The sequence below is a fragment of the Neofelis nebulosa genome, chromosome 6 (assembly GCF_028018385.1).
Source record: "Neofelis nebulosa isolate mNeoNeb1 chromosome 6, mNeoNeb1.pri, whole genome shotgun sequence".
Taxonomy (NCBI): Eukaryota; Metazoa; Chordata; class Mammalia; order Carnivora; family Felidae; genus Neofelis; species Neofelis nebulosa.
Window position 1 is genome coordinate 133431004 of NC_080787.1, and position 20559 is coordinate 133451562.

General features: G+C 43.5%; 2 protein-coding genes across 19 annotated transcripts in view; one reads left to right on the forward strand and one right to left on the reverse strand.

Annotated features, from left to right (window-relative positions):
* The window catches only part of ZC2HC1B (zinc finger C2HC-type containing 1B), a 42242-nt gene extending 27086 nt beyond the window's left edge, over nucleotides 1-15156 (forward strand). For 2 of the 3 annotated variants that reach the window (XM_058735540.1, XM_058735542.1), the window contains 4 exons: nucleotides 3981-4120; nucleotides 7614-7722; nucleotides 14392-14476; nucleotides 14949-15156. In XM_058735540.1, the coding sequence (XP_058591523.1) occupies nucleotides 3981-4120; nucleotides 7614-7722; nucleotides 14392-14462 (320 nt within the window). In that variant the 3' untranslated portion in view covers nucleotides 14463-14476; nucleotides 14949-15156. The other variant, XM_058735543.1, reaches the window with a different exon arrangement.
* A 2411-nt stretch (nucleotides 15157-17567) lies between these two features.
* PLAGL1 (PLAG1 like zinc finger 1) overlaps nucleotides 17568-20559 on the reverse strand; it is a 111762-nt gene continuing 108770 nt past the window's right edge. For all 16 annotated transcript variants that reach the window (XM_058735531.1, XM_058735534.1, XM_058735533.1 and 13 more), the window contains one exon: nucleotides 17568-19732. In XM_058735531.1, coding sequence (XP_058591514.1) covers nucleotides 18487-19732 — 1246 coding nt within the window. In that variant the 3' untranslated portion in view covers nucleotides 17568-18486. The remainder of the gene's footprint in view (nucleotides 19733-20559) is intronic.

Here is a 20559-nt window from a genome sequence, read left to right on the forward strand (position 1 = left end):
TGCTGGTGGGTGGGATTAGCTCCCAGCGCAGCTGGCTAAGAGGCCTGGCCACAACTGTTGTGGGCGTGCTGGTGTGCCAGGAAATAATCTTAATAATTGCTTCACTTTTGCTGGGTGCTAATGAAAATATAGCTTAAAATAATGTGAAAGTAGAAAGATCTATGGCTGTGATTTTGATAATACTTTGGCAACAAGCCTTATATAACAAAAAAAATCTTTTATGAGCAGTGTTTCCTGTTAATAGCAGAAGCTACAGGGTTGATGGCTACTTTATAGTTCTTTAGTCAAATAAACGAAACTATGTCAGCTGTCCTGCTGTGTGGATTTCTCTAATTTCCACATTGGATTTAAAATGTGGGGATTATTGTTTCCTTAAAATAAATAATTCTCTTTGTAAGGTCTCATCCCATGTACAATTTATTTTTCTGCCCTCATGTTCTTATGCTAAAACATAGCTTTATAATTAAATTCTTCCCTGTGCCCTTAGTATAATTTTATGCACCAAACAAAACGATTATCTAAAATAGCACATTTTTCATTACTATTCCATTAGACTATGTGAGGATTTTATATTAGTCCATATATTCTCAGTCTTAAATACTAGAAAACATATACAGTTATAACTGGGGTTATATATAATGTGGCCTAGTATGCATGAGTTTGCAGATCATTTCCTTGTTTTCTCAGCATGATTCCTGATTTCATGACTCAGTTTTTGTGACATGCGTATATTTATTGTAATTCTTCCCAACTTAAGTCAATGTGCTAATCATTCAACTTTCCAGGATGCTGTGATACTTTATAGGAACAATGATAGAGAATATTTGCCGTTGAGATTTTCAGTGAGGCCTGGGACATTTAGTGCCCATTTCACAGGCTTCATAGACATGGACACTCAACACAATGCTTACATTTTAAAAATGATGCTTGCTGAACGTTTTTGAGATCTGGCCACCTTTCCCATAGTCGTCCTAAGAACCCATCTGTAGTCAGACTTTAAAGATCATTACTTTGGAAATAAATAGCACATAGTGACTTTTATGACACCATTATTTTTTTTAAATTTTTTTTAAATGTTTATTTATTTTTGAGACAGAGAGAGGCAGAGCATGAACGGGGGAGGGGCAGAGAGAGAGGGAGACACAGAATCCGAAGCAGGCTCCAGGCTCTGAGCTGTCAGCCCAGCGCGGGGCTCGAACCCACAAACCGCGAGATCGTGACCTGAGCCAAAGTCGGACGCTTAACCTACTAAGCCACCCAGGCGCCCCACGACACCATTATTGATAGAGGAAGAGGGGACTCAGATTGAGATGATGGTGGACCATGTAAGCCAGTCATGCTGTGTTCAGATTATTGTTGCAAAACCATTTTTTTTCCATTCTCAGAGTATTTGAAGTTTTCTTTGTCTGCCCCTTTATTATTATTTTAATGTTTGTTTATTTTTGAGAGAGAGAGAGAGAGACAGAGCACAAGTGGGGGAGCAGCAGAGGGAGAGAGAGACACAGAATCTGCAGCAGGCTCCAGGCTCTGAGCTGTTAGCACAGAGCCCAATGTGGGTCTCGAACTCAGGAGCCGTGAGATCATGACCTGAGTGGAAGTTGGGTGCTTAATCAGCTGAGCCACCCAAGCCACCCCTTCCTCTGCCCCTTTAAGTCTTGGCTTCCTGTCCCTCCTCTGGGCCCCTGGAGGACCCAGTGCTTCCTTAGAAGCTTACATCATGAGTGGCACTTGTCTACTTCTTTGCCTAGCCTTCTAGTTTTCTCTGAGATTTTTGTTGGCAGGGAAATACACCTCAGCTTTGTTGTGTCCCTGATGGCATACAGAGCCACACAGAAGGGTGGCAGTGAATCAATGAACGAACAAGTGGGAGTGAAGAAGCCATCCAGTCACTGCCATGATCACTGTCTTTGCACAAACTGAGTAGGGTTTGTGGTAGCAGCATTTCTGATCAAAGCCTTGACTCTCAGCTGGTAAAACTCAAGAAACCACCAAAGCAAGAGAAGAGTTCTAGGTTTGCTTTCTCCATCACCACCATGAATTCTGCACAATAATGCACTTTCAATTTTACTTTTATAAGCAGTTTCATTCCTGTTTGGTAGTTGGAAACGTAAGCTTGCTGGGCCTGTTTCCTTATAGTAATAGGATGTTCCACCTGCCCACTGTACTGAGCCCTAGTGTGACTTATCTGAGTTAACTTTCACAACAGCCTGATGAAATAGGTGCTGTGTAGGGACTGGGGAAATCGAAGCTTAAGGGATATTGAGTAACTTGCCGATGTTCGCGCATGTAGCAGGTGAAGAGCTCAGGTTCAAAACCAGTCAGGCAGGCTGCAGGGCCTTCATCATTTCCCAATGCTGCCCTATTTTATTTTGTTCAAGGGAAAAACCTTCACCACTGTGGGAAAACTTTGTTTCTGCAGAGTCGTTGTGCCCCCAACTATAAACCAGTGCCGGGCACGTAATAGGTGTTCAATACAGATTGAATTGATGATTACATACTGCCTTCTAGGATGTGAAATAAAAGGTTAGGCTAAGTGCTCATCTGTTATATTCCAATTTCTTATATATGCCAATTATTACATTTTACTAGTATTCATTCTAGGAAATGATTTGTTCAAACAAAACTCTCCCAAATTGTTTTAAAAGATGCCTTCAAAAAGACTCTTAATCTTGAAGACATCACTGCTTCAAATAGTCATGCACCCGTGTAGATGTGGATGTGGGTGACTATATAAGGTCGGTGCTGTCTCAGATCTTTCCTGGCGGAGGGGAGGGGAATGTTACTCTCTTCTAGTGCTGCTATCCACTTTGTCATACCTTACCGGTGCCTAAAACAAAACAAAAACAAAATCTCACACTCCGGCTTACTTCAGAGGGGTGGGCTCCAAAATGGCTTTGCTGTGAGCGTCTCTTCATTCTACAAAGGCCGTGGTTCTGGCACATCCCATTTCGCTCACTGGTTAGTCATTACAAACAAGGGCCAAACGGAGAGAGAGCAGTGGGCAGCAGCACAGAGGGTCCTGGTGCCCACAGAGCTGCCCGGGAGGTTCTGACCCTGAAGCTTTCCTACCACTCCTCCTGCTTTCCCCTTTCTCCTTTTTGAACCCCACCTTTTTCTTTTTCCTTTACCTCCTTCCTGAACTTATTATTTGCCTCCTTATTTAGGAGTTAAGTAAAAAAAAAAAAAAAAAAAAAAATCAACCACTGCAGAAGTCATGTGTTTTTCTGCCAGCGACACTGACTTCAAATCCCACCCCCCCAAACCCACAAATTTGAAACACCTTCCATAACCTCTCTGGTGACCTTCTGTCCCACCCAGTACCACAGCTTGGGCTTTTCATCTTCTGTGTCCTTCACCGTCATCAATACCAACCGTCTGTGATCCCAGGACTGTTTCCTTTACATAAGGATTCACTGAATATCTCATTTAATTGAGAAGTGCCTAAATATAATGAGTCTATTGTCTAAGAAAATACCACATATGGGGCGCCTGGGTGGCTCAGTCGGTTAAGCGTCCGACTTCGGCTCAGGTCATGATCTCGCGGTCCATGAGTTCGAGCCCCGCGTCGGGCTCTGTGCTGACCGCTCAGAGCCTGGAGCCTGTTTCAGATTCTGTGCCTCCCTCTCTCTGACCCTCCCCCGTTCATGCTTTGTCTCTCTCTGTCTCAAAAATAAATAAACGTTAAAAAAAAATTTTTTTTTAAATAAAAAAAAAAAGAAAATACCACATAAACATTTTAAAGAGACACATTTAATTGAAATAAATGTATAGAGGAGAAAGATGTCTCCCCATGCTCTGTCCTTTATTTCCGCCCTTGCACACCTTTCCCTCGGGCATAACGCTGTCTCAAACCATAGTCTGAGACTTTTGCTCTTTTATGTTGGAGCAGAGGTCATATCTCATTTATTTCATTTCATATAGCCCATTCCAGAGTTGTTTTTGAAACATTGATTGCCTTTTGTTGTTATCTTTGCATTTAGATTATATTCAGTGCCCATACTGTATGAGGAGGTTTAATGAAACCGCAGCCAGTCGGCATATTAATTTCTGCAAGGATCAGTCTTCTCGCCGAGTCTTTGATCCAGCCCAGACAGCAGCCAAAATGGCATCCAGGGTGCAGGTAACTATCTCTCCCCAGGTGTTGGCTCTGTGCCCTTGTGTGCTCGGGGTGAGCAGGTAGGGTTTGCTAGGGAACCTAAATTACCCATCCCCAGAAGTATAAGGATCAAGGTCGCTACTCACTGTCATTCGTCCTCATGGAAGTTGGCTTCTTTTGAGGCATGCTTTCTAGTTAGCAGCACCTTTGGATATTATAGAAAAAAATATTTCTACAGTGTTTGAAGCTTCTCAGGATGAAGCCTTGAATATATAAGTAGTGTTTCTGTAGTGTTACGGTAAAACCCTGTGCATGTATGCAACAGTAACTATCAGCCTTAGCCATCCAGAAAAGCACTGCGAACCTGAAGCGGGGCTGGCCAGGTGGGCAAGCTGTCGTAAGGAAGACCTGTTCTGTAGGTCGTGTGTGTTGTTCTCTGATAGAGGAGGGGTCTGCAGCCTTTTCTTTAAAGCCATAGAATCAGCAAGGTAAAGTAAATGAATGGAAACAAGCTGTTACAAATAGGTACGGGTAAGTAAATGGACGGGCTGATCCGGAAGACAACAGACTTATGAAAACAGAACTGAGGTCCGGCAAACAGCTTCACACACATCAGCGGCCCCAGGGATATAACTTACGATATACTATGGAGACTGTTAGTCTCATAACATGACTCCGATGCCAAGGAAAGATTAAACTGGTCTGAATACTTGAGGGTATGAAACATTGAGAAAGATTTCCACAAAATCCAGTATGTAATAGGGGGTGGGAGCTTGTCCCACAGTAGCATATCCCGCGGACTCTGAACTCTGAGCTCTGTCTCCATATACACTGGACAGTTACTGAGTGTCTACTCTGTCCCAGACACTGTGCTAGGTGCTGATTGATCAGCATTTGTAATTCAACAGAGGTGGAGGAGGGCTTGGAAACGAGGCAGTCGGAAGCTGTGGGATTTGACCTGCGCAGGAGCGCTATGGAGGAAGAGGCCAGTGTGATCCATGGGAGCCTTCAAAGAAGAGCAGCATTTCTCCTTGAATATCAGATGGGTTCACCAGCCTGGAGTGGGGGTTGGAGAGGATATTACACACAAAATATCCAGTTTGTGGCCTGAGGAGGGTCTGTGTGCGAGGGGGAAGGGGCAGGTGAGGGGGCATCAGATCCAGAAGGGCTTCCACTCGAGTCAGTTCAGAGAGGAGGAACAGAGGAAGTGGCGAGATGCCCTCAAATCTGAGGACCTCACACAGGAACTGGAAAGTCCCCCCCTGAACCCAGGAAGTCGTCCTCTCCACTTTCTCAACTTGTCCCTTCTTCCTGGCATGCTTCTGCTAGCTCCCCTCTCTGCAGATCGCCTTTCTTAGCTCTCCTGTCTGGTTGTGACCTGCCTCCTGTGTCATTCTGTGGGCAGTGTCGACGGGTTGAATAGTGCAGACTGGAGTGACACAATTGGTGTTTTAGAAGGATCACCTTTGCCACTAGTGGTCAGATGGATTGGCCACGGTTAGGAGTCCCAGCAACAGATAAAGAATGCGGGCCCAGAGAAAGAGGACTAACGGGTTGTATGCAGAGGAAGAATTTGAGAATGGGGGGTCTGAGACGCCGATTGGATATGGGCTAGAAGAGGATCGGGGTTGACAAGGATTTTAGCTTCGGAGCCTGAGAAGGTAGTATACTATACATCTAGATAAAGAAACACAGGAAGCAGGAGATAGATGTGTTGGTGGAGCAGGCAGGGTGGTTATGATAAATATAGTTGTAGAGATTCAATCTTTATACCTGCAATAGCATGGGAGCAGTGCAGCGTGGAAGGAACCCAGATTCTGCAATCACTAGTTAGGGTTTGACTTTCAATTCTTTATTATCCGTAGGTAAACTTAGACAAATTCTTTGAGACTCACTTTAATCTGTACCTTGCCACATTGTTGCGAGGATTATAGACACCATAAGCAAAGTGGCTTGCACAGACGTCTCCTCTGCCTTTCCTCTTTCCACGCTGCCCCACCCTCCTCCTCCTCTCTGGCCATCCTCTCTTGTCAGTGGGACAGGCACCGCAATCTGGGGGGTATATGATGCTTTGGGCTTGAATTCAACTGAGCTGGAAAAGTTTTCTTTCTTAAAATTTCTTTTTTTTTTTTTTAATTTTTTAAAAAGTTTATTCATTTATTTTTGAGAGTGTGAGAGACAGTGAGCGCTAGTGGGGGAGGGGCAGAGAGAGAGAGAGCAAGAGAATCCCAAGCAGGCTGTCAGCACAGAGTCCAGCGTGGGGCTTGAACCCACGAACAGTGAGATCACGACCTGAGCCGGGACCAAGAGTCGGATGGATCCTCAACCGACCGAGCCCCCCGGGCACCCCGGAAAAGTTTTCTAAGTAAAACTCTACCTGTACCTTCTAAAGCAGGGAAGGACGCATTACATTTCTTCGAAATGTTCTAACCAGTTCACGAAGTTCGTCACATTAGTGGGGCCAAAGGGAGCCCAGGGAAGCAGCAAACGGAAGTGCTTTTTATTCCTGAAGAAGGCCAGCTGGCCGTCCTGAGTGTAACCAGTGACTTGGCCCTGTTCCTCTCCTTGTTTTCCAGAACTAAGTGGTGATTGGGAGCGCAGAAGAAAAATTAGCTGCTTTCTGAGGAAACTCCCCGTAGAGTGTATCTGAACAGCAGCCCTTGTTTGTCTTCTGCCAGCTTCGCCACTCAGGGGCCGGGCTAATAGTGAGGCCCATTCAGAGTGGAGCAAGACGGGAGGGGTCGTCTTACTTCTGAAGGGCTGTTAACAGCACAGCTGAAATGTGTTTCTATTTTAAACATAATCAACTTTAAAAATGTGTTATAGCCTTCACCAAAAGAGACCAGTACAGGCCTCTGGAAATAGCTGTCTTTGTCTGCATGGGGATGAGCTGCCTGCTGTAGCCCCGAGGCTATCCTTGCCCACGTGAGAACTCTCACTTGGAGTAGCAGGTTATCTTTATGCAGTAGTTGCCATGGAGATGTTGGGACCGGTAGCTAGGTAGGAAGCCCCCGAAGGACCTTCGGGTCCTTATTCTGTATTAATGTAACTGTTCAGCTACCGCTGCGCGGCAGGGAGGGGCGTGGTGTGGTGATGATGGAATTCTGTGTTTAAAACATATGCTGCCTGCCAACGTCTGTTTTTCTTCTCCGTTCGTGGATTTAAAAACAAAATCATCCTCAAGTAAAATGAACAACTAAAATGTTCCATAACTGTCCTTATTGACATTAAGTGATTTCTTATGTCTCCATACAATGAATTTTACAGGATTAACATATCACCACTCCCCTCAGGGGTTGATTATGGAGTGCAAGTGCCAAAACCCAGACGTGACTCTGAGAACCAACAGGAGGACAGGCGAACGAGGGTACAGGGTGTGCTTGTGTCCCCTCCCCGTGGGTGCAGCATGTCCTGGAGCTGACCCCCATCTGCTACTGGTTAAGTGGCAACAGCTTTACCTCCTGAGTGCTACCTGAGGTTACAGACTTGTTCCCCGTCTCTCTTGCTCTTCCTGTAGGCTAGGGCTCAGATGAGTCCAAAAAAAGAGCCAACTGTAACCAGTGCCGTGAGAGTGTTGCTGCAGAACAGGGCCCTGGGATCCCCGACTGTGGTCCCAGCTAGGCCAGGTGAGTCGGAGCGAGCGAGTCGGCTATCGGACGAGGGACCAGAGGGGAACCACTGTTGGCTTTGGGATTTGTTGGCGGTTGGCGAAAGCTGTGACATACAGTGTTGCTTTTGGGTGTAAAGATACGTGGTTTTGTTTGAGGTTAACACTTATTTGCCAAGAAGGAGGGTTTCCGAATTTATCGGGATTTGATAACTCTGTTGATATACAGAGTCAGATACGATTACAACAGGACGGTCTAGAGCCATCCTTCTCTGGTCTTGTGAAATTGAAAAGAGGTTAAGAATGGGATATAGCAGTGTGTCAGGTATGGTGTGGAAAATAAGAGAAGAAAACGGAAGAGCCAAGACATGGCAACAAGCTAAGTGTCTGCTGCTGGATGAAGAGTTAAAGACGTTGCATATAGACATGATGGAATGTTATGTAGCCATAGAAAAGAAAGAAATTCTGTCTTCTGTGACAACACGGACAGACATTAAGATCATTATCCTAAGTGAGATAGTTCAGACAGAGAAAGATAAATACCGTGTGATCACACTTACATATGGAATCTAAAAGAAGTTGAACTCATAAGAACAGGAAGTAGAATGGTGATTGTCCTAGGTGAAGGTGGGGTTGGGGAAATGATGGTCAAAGGGTACAGACTCCCAGTTGTAAGTGCCGGGGATCTAATGTACGGCATGGGGACTTTTGTTAAAAATATTGTGTTATATACTTGAAACTTGCTAAGAGAGTAGATCTTAAATATCCTCACCACACACACCCACCAAAAGTAACTATGTGAGGTGATGGATGTGTAAACATTTTTTGTGGTAGTTATTTTGCAAGATATATGTGTATCAAACCATCCTGTTGTGCACCTTAAACCTTCACAATGTTCTAATCAATTATATCTCAATAAAGCTGGGAAAGGAAAAAAAAGGGATTTTTTCCTTGCTAGAACTAAACAATTTCTTCCAAGTAGCAGAAAGGCATAACCACCATTAAAGCACTTTCTATGTGCTAGAACCATTTCATTTTATCCTGCTAATAATCTCCCGAATGTTTTAATCTGTGGAAAGGGAAAGAGGCTCGGAGAGGAGAAGTTATTTGTTCAAGGCACATGACTGGTAAACCTACACGTGTTTCCCCTCTGCACTGAGCTGCCTTAATAAATGTGGCATTCTTCTTATGATCAACATTATGCTATGAAGGCAATGTGAATTCACTCATGACCATATTGTTGCCTCTGATCAGAAGTCATATTTTGAAGAAGTTCTCAGAATCAGACTAGGAACTGCCAGTCTCAAAGCTTATAAAGTCGCCACACCAGAAAGCTTTTGTAGTTTTGAAATTCCTCATGAGTTGTTTATCATGGGCTAAAAATGGAATGGGACATTTGAAAAAGATTCCCTACAGGCCTGTAAGCCCAATCCATTCATTTTTTTCCTGATCTGTGAAAACTTAACAATGGGGTTTTAGTTTTCACTTAGAGAAAAATAAATTCAAATTGTACATGTGTTTATTTGGTAAAACGTGCTATTTTTCTAAATTATAGATTAGTGTCCTTCAGGAGAGACAAATTCTTTCTATTATAGTTTCTTTCCTTATTTTTTCCAAAGATTATATTGCCTCCCTTCCAGTGAAAAGCCCTCTTTTAAGTTTGAGCTTGAACCTTACTTGCCAGGAGGGAATATTTCTAAATTCATCACGATTAGAGAACTCTGACAATGTGCAAAGTCCGGTCTGAGTACAGCAGTGGAGATAGGGCCTTCATTCCTTGGTCTAGTAAATTTGCAAAACGATTGGGAATGGTTCGAGAAGACAGTGTGTCAGGATGGAACAGTGTTGAAAATAAAGGAAGAGGTTTTTTTGGCTTGGGCTAAGTAATTTCTTCAAAGTAGCAGCAAGGCGTAAGTGAAAAAGTCCTAAACTACAACTCAGAAGTCTCATGTCACAGTATGTGACACATCCCATGATGTGTCTTGGGATGTGATATGTCCCAGCACTTGACATTAGGCAGAATGTTATAGACACCATTCTAATATATCAGAAAATAGATTAATAGCCAGTAGGTCTAAGCAAAATAGTATTATGTTTGCTCTTGATGAGTTATGGTGGTTTATGACCACTGTGATGTTGCTAAGTAAAAGGACATTTTTTAACATGGCTCACACTGGGTTCTATACCACCACCACCTCTGTGTTGTTCTTTAAAAACAAATTTTTTTAATGTTTATTTTTGAGAGAGAGTATGAGTGGGGGAAGGGCAGAGAGAGAGGGAGACACAGAATCCAAAGCAGGCTCCAGGCTCTGAGCTGTCAGCACAGGGCCCGACGCGGGACTCGAACTCACAAACTGAGATCGTGAGCTGAGCTGAAGTCGGACACTTAACTGACGGAGTCCCCCAGGCGCCCCTGTGTTGTTCTAGGCGGTAACAGGCCTGCACACTCCTGACCCGGGGCTCTTGTTGCTCCTTTGGCTGAAGACCAAAACAGTCCCCCACTGACCTGCACTGCTCACTCCCTTCAGGTCTTTATTGAGTGTCGTCTTCAGAGTGACCCCCCCCCCACCCCCGCCAAACCTCTGTGTTTAATCTTAAACCCTCCATAATTCCCTGTGTAGTCTTTTTAAAAACTTTTTTAGTGTCTATTTATTTATTTTGAAAGAGAGCATGCATGCTGTAGCAGGGGAGGGGCAGAGAGAGAAGAGAGAGAGAGAGCGTGAATCCCAAGCAGGTTCCGCGCTGCCAGCACAGAGCCTGACATGGGGCTCGAACTCACAAACCATGAGATCGTGACCTAGGCCAAAACCAAGAGTCAGATGCTTAACCTACTGAGCCACCCATGTGCTCTCCCCCTTTGTAGTTTTTTAATATAGCATTTATTACCATTTAATAGTCTATATATATTTTTCTCCCACCACCAAAAAGGAATTTAAGTTTCAAGAAGGCTAGGATCTGTCTCCTTTGTCTATTTTTAATTCTACTGCTGTATCTCTACCTGTTGGAACTGTTTAGAGGCACATATGAGATATTTGAGAAACACTTTTTTGAATGAAATATATGGGGAGAAAAGTAGATATCTTGATTCTGTAATTTCCCACTTACATTATTGGCATGTGAATTAGAATTGTCATGTTAATTAGCTTTAAGAGGTAGTTTTTGTTTTGGTGTGCCTGGGTGGCTCAGTCGGTTGAGCGTCCGACTTTGGCTCAGGTTATGATCTCACAGTTTGTGAGTTCGAGCCCTGCATCAGGCTCTGTGCTGACCGCTTGCTTAGAGCCTGGAGCCTGCTTCGGATTCTGTGTCTCCTTCTCTCTCTGCCCCTTCCCTGCTCATGCTCTCTTTCTGTTTCTCAAAGATAAATAAATGTTAAAAAAAAAAAAAAAGAGGTAGTTTTTGTTTTATTTCAGGTTTAAGATGCTTTTAAATTTTAATTTCTTGGAGTGCCTGGGTGGCTTAGTCGGTTAAGCCTCTGACTCCTCATTTCAGCTTAGGTTGTGATCTCGAAGCTTGTGAGATCGAGCCCCGTGTTGGGCTCTGTGCTGATGGCCTGGACACTGCTTGGGATTCTCGCTGTCACTCGCTTTCTCCCCTACCCCATGTGCACAGGCACTCTCTTTCAAAATAAGCATTTAAAAAAAAATTGAATTCCTTGTCTTTTCCTGTAGTGTCACCTGCTTACCTTTAAATATAAAGTCTGCGGTTGGTATGCGTTTAAATTAGTTAACATTTCATTTGGAGTCTTTCTGGGGAGAAAGCATGCTGAACATATAAGAAGTATATTCATCTCAGGGGAGATGAATTCTTAAAAATGTTTAAGGCTTAGAGAAAAACATTGCCTTTCACTAATATAAAGAGGCTCTGATATGAATCAGATTTGCATCTTACTGTCCGTTGTTTCTGTTCAGCTCAGTCTCAGTGTATTTGAGAATAGGAGGATCTTTTAAAAAATTGTGGTTGCTGGGCTTTGCTATTTCTAGATTGATAATCAGTAGTTTAGGCCACTTGGTGTCACTCGCCTTCCACATAAATCCTATTATTGTCTTTCATCTAGCTGGCGGTTAACTCTCTAAAACTCTGGCTTTCATTCTTAACCTCTCTTGAGTAAAATAAACATGTAGTACCTTCCAGGTACAGCATTTTGTTCTAAATTCAGTCAGGGGAGATACGTGTGCAAAAGTCACAATCTTATGAGAAGATAAGCATGTGCGGGAAGATCTCTGATTCAAGAAAGCATGTGATGTGTGAAGTTGACACAGCAGCTGCCGTGGATGTTCAGAGGATTCATTCATTGAACATATTATTATGCATGGTTATTTCTTATGCCCATAGATTCTTCAAAGTCTAAGAGAAGAGGCAGTTAAAAATTATGTCAAGTATTTAACAATTAGAAGTGAAAGTCCTAAGGGAATACAAGAAAATCATCTTTGCTCAGGAGGCTTTATGGAGGACGTGTCAGCCTGAGAGAGAGGAAGCTTCATGGGGGCGGAGGCATTCGGGATGAGCTTTCAGGGTGAGCTAGATTTTGACCAGTGGAGAAAAATTGAAGATGGAACAAACAAAGATAAGAAAAGGAAAATGCAGAAGACATACTTTGGAAACAAATGGCCCAAAGCATAGCAACGAGTTGGGGTGTGAGCAGAAAATCAAGTTAGAACCGAAGGCTGGCCCTGGAGCAAGGAGGGTCATAAATGCTCAGTGAGGCACCCAGACTGGATGTGATAAACGCAGACGCTGATGTTGCCTCCTCCGTCACTGGTGGCTGCCTAAGTTAGGCAATCACGATGGCCTGGGATTTCTCATTTCGAGCTATTTTGTTTGTCTGCAGAAAATTCTTTTGAGGGAGCATTTTTTAAAAAGTATCACGTAGGAAATTAATGCTTAGTGTAGAAAATACTGGAAAATGGAGAAAAAGAAGAAAATAAAAGACACTCATAATTCCATATCCTGACATGACCACTGTTAACACCGATACCGTTTTCCATTTTCCTCTACTTACACTTTCTTTTTTTTTTCCCTTTTATCAAAGTTTGGGATCATAGCCCCTCTACTCATCCTGACTTTTTTTCACTAACACATTTTGAAGATTTCCCTATGGCAAAAAGAGTTTTGTCTTCGAGCACTGTATCACAGATTACTTATTTAGCTCTTTTCCTGGTAGTGAGCAGCTAGGTTGTATCCACTTTTTTGCTGTGCTAAGTAATTCCCTTCTTCATGGATGATGGCTGACGTCGAGCAGTCTTCTGAGCACGTCATGTATCAACTCGTTCACACCTCACAGTAATACAGCGCACACGTAATTGTCCTGTTCCTGGTTTGCAGGTGAGGGAAGCACAGAAAGCCTAAGGAACTGGCTCAAGCCACTTCATCGAAAGGGGTAGAGCCGACCAGACCTTTGTCTGCTTTGGGAAAACTGGGTCAAAAATGAAAACATTAAGGAGATAGGCATTGATAATATTGTAGTCATTACCTGTAATACTTATGTATGGAAATTGTTGTGGAAAAAGGTATATAGGTCTTTTACTCACACGAAGATTCTGATGTTCAGTTGCAAAGTGAGTTTATAGCCTAGCTAGCAAATACACAACCGGTGGCTATTTGCTCGAGGGTTTGGGTGTAAAAGGGACTGAGTTTCTGAGAAGGTACTGCTGAGCAAAGCTTCTCCAGGACTTTCATACAGAGCAACTAAGATCACTGCGTCAATACAGTTCTGGGCGCTAGACCTATATTGTGTCATGTATTCACTGAATCGTATTGCACGACTTTGTTGGGGTGGGCTCTGCTTTTATTTTTGGATCCAGCGGATTTGATGAAGGTAAGCATCTTCCCTGCACTGGCCTCCCCTCCTTACTAATTTAATTATGTAGCGGATGTAACGAGTATCAAAGGGTCAGTTGCCGCGTCTTTGGAAGACCTAAAACTCGTAGGACTTTCAGTAAAAGGAACACTGAAAACTCTTTCTACTCCCATGTCTTTTGATTAGTTTGATTCACGATGTCCTTGGGTTGTTTGGTAACTCCCCCTTCATAAAACACGGAGTGGAAAGGAGGCCTCTAGGACAGAAGGGGATTGTTCCATTTTACAAAACAAAACAAAAAAAAGATTTATCTGAGACTCCTGTCCCATACCATGCAGTACAAAACAGACCATGGTATGGCAGGCTTGTATCTACAAACTCCTCCACCCTGATACCTAATAATGCTGCTGGGCACAAAGGAAAAGAATCCTGTTTGTGGAATGAGTCCATCGCTATGAAAATAAGCCCTGGGAGGAAAGGCATCTCATGCTTCCATAAGGCTTATCAAACCCTTTCTGGAATGAGAGCAGGCAAAGAACTGTGAAGACACGATACACTCAGGGAACATTTCGAAAGCCAGGACAGCAGTGGGGAGAGTCAGATTGTAGAAGTGGTGGCCCGCCTGAGGGGCTGGTCCCAGAGGGCCCAACCACGAGAAAGGGAAGCGCCAGGGGCAGAGGTACAGAAGGTGCCTGGGACTGTCCCTGTTTCCCTTATTATTTGGCCCGAGATAGAGACGGATTATTTGTCTATAGCTACAAAACAAAACAGAACAAAACAAAAAAGGAGAGACTCCTGAATCCAATGTGAGGATTTCATAATCATTCCTTTTTTTTTTTTCTTGCTAATGTTTGCTTTTACATAATAACAAATCTGTTTATGTCTGCAAAGGATTAGCAGTGGACCCTGCTTCTGGAGCAAAACTCAGACAAGGATTTACTAAATCTTCTAAAAAAGATTAACTCCTAGAGGCCAGGTAAGGAAAAAAAAGAAAAATTAACCTCTAATCCAGGTGTCGCTAATCATTTAATGTGGAAGATCCTGTTACCGAGCCTTTAAGAGAATGAATCCATGGCAGGCAAACCAAAGAGAAATTTGGGTAAACCCTCCCTTGGACTAACAAAATATATGCTCTTGAAACATACTCTTTTGTTAAATATATAGTTTGAAAATGATATTCAGCTTCTGACTGGTAAACCACAGGAAAGGGGAATGAGCCCTCATTTTGACCTGGAAGGCTACAGCCCTGTCCCTTCTTCCACACACATTTCCCCCCAAAAAGGCCATTTCCCTGAGATTGACACCGAATCGGACTGCTATGGAGACTTTTTTTTTTTTTTTTGATATTGTGATTTTTGTTGTTAAAATTGTAACGAGGCCTATATTATTTAACATTCTCAATGTGGAAACAATGAAGTTCTAAAGTAAATGCCTTTTTTTGTTTTCAGACGGTCTCCCCTTATCAGCCTGCGTGGCTGTGTACCCAGGAATGCCACGTAAGGTGGGGGGGAAGGCAGACAGCTGTTCCATAAGCCCACGATTCTTCTTGAGACGTCATGTAGAACAAGTAAAAACCAGATTCAGATTTTCTTCTTCTTTACTCCCTTTAAAATTTTCAAAACAATACCGTTAAACAACATATCAGCCTGCGTGAAAGTGGTTGAAGTTTTGGTGGGTTTTTTTGGACATTTAATAGGTTTTTAAAGAAATGTTACTTTGGTGTTAGAACTTTTTGGTGAAACAGTCTTTGGAGTTCTACTTACTGGCATTATTTGCTTACTAGGAGAATCGGTTTTTTATCCAGCTTCAGTCTATATAATGTGAAATCCCATTTTTGATATTTTCTTCTGATAAACTTTAGTAAATATCCTAAGTTTCCATCTGTATACCACGAAGAATTGTCCCACACCAGTGCACACAATTTCGGGGGAAACGCTGCAGTGGAGGAACAAGATACAAGAACCTTCCCGTCCTGTGGGAAGGATGCTCTTAAGAGGCCTCAGGCTGTTTCTCATGGCCAGGTCAGAAGTCACCTGCTCAGTTTGCCTCCGGTTTCTATGGCTCTGTGGGGAGGTGGTGTCTCAAGTCTGCCTTCTCCTTGCCGTCCTCTGGGTGAATGCACTCTTTTTGTAAAGTCTTTTGTACTCCTGCTTTTTCATGTAAGAATTTTTATTTAAAAAAATTGTTTTAATGTTTTATTCATCTTTTGGAGACAGAGCGAGACAGAGTGCAAGTAGGGGAGAGACAGAGAGAGAGAGAGAGAGAGACAAAATCTGAAGCAGGCTCCAGGCTCTGAGCTGTGAGCACAGCTGACACGAACCGTGAGATCATGACCTGAGCTGAAGTCAGACACTGAACTGACCAAGCCACCCAGGTGCCCCAAGGATTATTTTTAATTAAAGCTTTTATTTATTTTGAGTGGGGGAGGGGCAGAGGGGGAGAGAGAGAATCCCAAGCAGGTTCCTCGCTGACAGCATGGAGCCCTGTGCAGGACTCAGACTCACGAGCTGTGAGATCATGACCTGAGCCAAAACCAAAGTCGGACGCTTAACCCCCAAAACCACCCAGGCACTCCTATTTTTTTCTTGAACTCAGGGAATTTAAATTAGGAATTAGCCCATTTTTCCTAGATTTATTTTTATGTTTTAAATGCTTATTTTTGAGAGAGAGCATGAGCAGGGGAAGGGCAGAGAGAAGGACACAGAATCCAAAGCAGGCACCAGGCTCTGAGCTGTCAGCACAGAACCCAACTTGGGGCTTGAAACCACGAACTGTGACATCATGACCTGAGCCGAGGCCGGACACTTAGCTGATTGAGCCACCCAGGCACCCCTCCTGTCTAAATTTAAATAGGAGAATCCCAAGCTACTCCCACTCGTAGTATAGCAAGTACAAAACCTGAACTCTTTTGATCTGTATTTTGGGACCAAATGCTATGTTCTGTGCTCAGGTGTATCAGGTATGTGTTCTGGATTGGACTGAAGACTACAAAGCCATGTAAAAGTATTTGTGGAAGGTTCTGTAAGTGGATCTTGGGAGATTTTGCTAAGGTGAACCAGTACTCTCCTCATGCTCTGGCAGATTGCCTTCTCTCAGGTAAGAGTGGATATAGGAATGGAGATAGGCCTCCCACTGGAGTCCTACTGAAGAGAGCAAATTTACCCCTCTTTCTCATTTCCTACCCACAGCTTAAACTGTACTTTAAGGGTCCACCATGTTGGTTCCCCATACTGCAGCCAAGCCCTGGGTCACTTGGTGCCCTCTGTGTTCATCAGCATCACCATTAAGGGCTACGGGCCAGGGTCTCTCACATTGGCTAACAGGCTTCTTTGATGGACAAAGGTTCTCACGGCTTCCTTTTCTCAGCCCACCCCCAACCCCATCCTAATCAGAGGCAAAGCAGAAATAGGCTTTTCAGATTCAAGGGGTCCTAATACTTTCTGAAGAAATCCCAGCAAGGAATAGGCAAATTTCTAATCTGTACTAGAAATTAATGGTAAGGACCATTGTAAAACTGGAACATGGTCGTCCAGGATAGACTACACTTCAGTAGCTAGTACGCTGACATCCGCATCAGAAATAAATTACATAGTATTATGGCAGAATTCAAAATGTTTTATCAGTAATTTTTAGAAATAAAGTCACAGTGGTGGGAACTTAACTGAAGCATTGAAGCTTCCACCTTAAATCCTAATTTACTCCAAAAAAGGTAGTTTCTAACAGATGCTGAATAGAAGTCACAATAGTAGTTTCTGTGGGGGGAATAATGGCCAGGAGGGGGCATGAGGGAGCCAGCTAGGGAGCTGGAAATGTTTTATATCCCAATCTGGACGGTTACGCGCGTGTAGTTTGTAAAAAATCAGTCAAGTCAAGTCTGCAGGATTTGTAGTTTATTATATGTAAGATATATCTTCATATAGAAAGCCTCTAAACACAAAAGACAAAGGAGCTTTAAAAAAAAAAAAAGTTAGGTTTTATATTCTTAAACTCATTAGATACCAAATTCAAGACATAGATTATAGTTACATTGCAAATGTTATCCTTTTGAAAAAAACTAATGACTTAAATGATGAATTTAAATGCATTTATTGGTGATTAAAAATAATACTTAAGCAGAGTAGTATTTTAAGCCAGACAGAGCAAAGAAAATTCTTGTTTAATATATATATATATATTTTTTAAAATTCCAGTAATATTTTCTTAAATTCCTGTTAAAAATATAATCAATATTAAAGTCAGCAAAATGCTTTCTTTTGACTGACGCCTGGATTATTTTACCACTTAACCTGGTTACACAGTGATTTTTTTTTTTTTCTGTCAGATGTAACTGACAACCAGTTTAGTCTTTTAAGATACATGAAGTGATAACTCACATTGTAGCATCTTGTGGAAAATATTCAAACTACATTTAAAATGCTTTTTTAAAATGGAGACGTCTATTATTCCACAAGAAATTGTTTCTGTAAAACTACAGGTTGGCTATGGCAATAGTAACTAAACTACATCCAACCCTGAAGGTAGAAAAATCCCTGAAAAGAAATACACAGCCTAGTTATAATATGCAATATAAAGGTTATTTTGTATTTTAAAAATTCTCCCATTTTGGAGAAAGCCAAACCTTCCCATAGTTCCCTTTACTAGGCAGTGCCACATAAAATTAGTTAACATTATGATCATGGCTTACGATTAAATTCAATTTGACAAACACCTATATATAGCAGCCCTCGTTTGGATGTCGGTTCTGACAATATTTGCAGTTCCATTAAAGAATACTTGCTTATCAAATTTGGTACAAAGCATGAACACTCATCAGGACAATTGGCACGATACATGCAGTTCGAGAACTCTCTTATCTCAAGCCAGTCATCACTGAATTAGCCGCATTTCCAGTCCCGCTTTCCAAATCTCTCCTTGTAGCATAACTGATGCTTACATGCTCCTTAAAACACATCTTCCAGAATCAGAAAAGGACGCTTTAAAAACCAGTCATCTGAATGCATGATGGAAATGAGGCAGGATAGCAGAGCCGGTGCCAGCTGGGAAAACATGGGGGATGGGGGGGAGGGGGAGCTGGCCCAGGCTCATAGTGCTCATGGCTAGTGAGGGATCTTGTTGCTGCTGCCCCAGACAGCTTAACCTGTGCGGCAGAGACTCCCCAGGCCCCAGGGTGAGAGTGCCATTCCCAAAGGCGTTTTGGGTAGCAGGAGGGGGCAGCTGCCAGAAGCCCAACAGGGGGGAAATGTCCAAAGAGGCAGGTATCGTTAGGTTCACAGCATCTGCAGGTAGCTCCTTGGGCAGGCTCACTTTACCAGCGCTTCCCTTAGCCGGATCGAAACCTGGGTTGAGCTTGTGAGGTGACTGAGGCTCTTGCAGAGGCAAGTCCTCAAGCAAATTGATATTGCAAAATCCTTTAGTATCTGCTTTGAGGGGCAGGCTTGCAAGTGGGGAGTATGAGGTAGAACTGGTGTTGTACTTGTGATTCTGGAGGGGCGTGGGAGGGGAGCTGGGAGAGGTTACGGGGTGGAGGGGGGCCAGGGGCTCCGGCAGCGCCTGTACAGGCTGGGAGGCTGGATCCGAGGGGTTGTGGGCGTGGCCGTGTACCTCGGCGGGCAGGCCGCTGGCGAGCCCGTTCTGCGCGTGCGCGGGAGCCCCCAGAGGGAAGGGAGACAGCGGGGCGGCCTTCAGCTGAAACTGGGGAGAGATGGAGTGGAAGGTGCTCAGAAGGTCTCCAGACTGCAGACTCTCTTTCATCAGCTCCTGCGAGTGTGTCTTCTTGGTATGTCGCGTGAGGTGGTCTTTGCGCCCAAATCTCTGGGCGCAAAACTGGCACAGGAAGTCCTTGCAGCCTGTGTGGACCACCAGGTGGCGCCGCACGTCCTTCCGGGTGTAGAAGCATCTCTCACAGTGGTCGCACTGGTGCTTCTTCTCCTTGGTGCCGCTGGGGGGCTTTTCTTCCGCGTGGGCTTTGAGGTGGTCCAGCAGCACCTCGGTGCTCCCTAGCTCCAGGGCGCAGACCCCGCAGGTGAGGTCGCCACTGCTGGCCGCGTGGAGGGCCAGGTGCCTCTTGTAGCCCAGCATGGTGTTGTACTTCTTCCCACACTCCTCACACCCAAAGGCCATTTTGTTGGGGTCATGCGTTTGGAGGTGGTTTTTTAGGTGGTCTTTCCGGTTGAACGTCTTCTCACAGTGAGCACACTGGTGAGATTTCTGGGGCGAATGGGTAGCCATGTGCCTAGGAACAGAAGGAAAAAAACATTGAGTCCATTCTGAAATTTCAACAAAGGTGTAGGAAAAATATTAAAATGTTAATAGTTTTCTCTAGGTGCAGGCATAAGAAATTATTTTCGTTAAAAAAAAAATAACTTTTCCATGACTTTCCAGATTCTACAAATATATAACTCTGTGATAAAAAAAAAAAATAGGCACCACTAAAGGCATCATACAATTTTCATACCTGTAAAAAAATATTCTTTGAGAACCTATTTTCCTCACATAGGCAAAGATTTCTAAGCAAGTACAAATATTTAAAAATATGTCATTTTCAGGAAGGGGTTCAATGGATGTTCTACACTCTCTGGAAATTACTCAATTTTCAAAAGTGACCCAATTAACCTTCCACACAGAACCCCGTGCGCCCCCTCACACCCTCTTCCCAGATTTTAGGTTTTTATCCTATGTACAATTTTCCTGCTTGGTTTTCATTAATTGAGGCAAAAAGGTCAGGCCGTAGAAATAACACGAAAAGTCTATCCTTGACCTCAGAGAGTGTTCAGTTGGACCCAAAACCCAGAACGCCACCCCACCACCTGTGCTGTGAGCCTGAGCCTCATGCTCAAGTCTCGGCCCCCCGTTTAAGATTTTCTATCAGCTGTCATCTCAGAGGTGTGCAGCCCCTGTCTCCAGAGGCTCGAACGACAACATTTGTGAAGCAGCCTAGGTTGTACTTCAAGCCACAAGCTGCAATTAAGGATGCTGTTCTGGAAGTACAACTAACATACAGGACCTGGCGTTTCACAGGATACACTCAGTTATTAAAATGAACCTTTTTAAAGTTTTAAG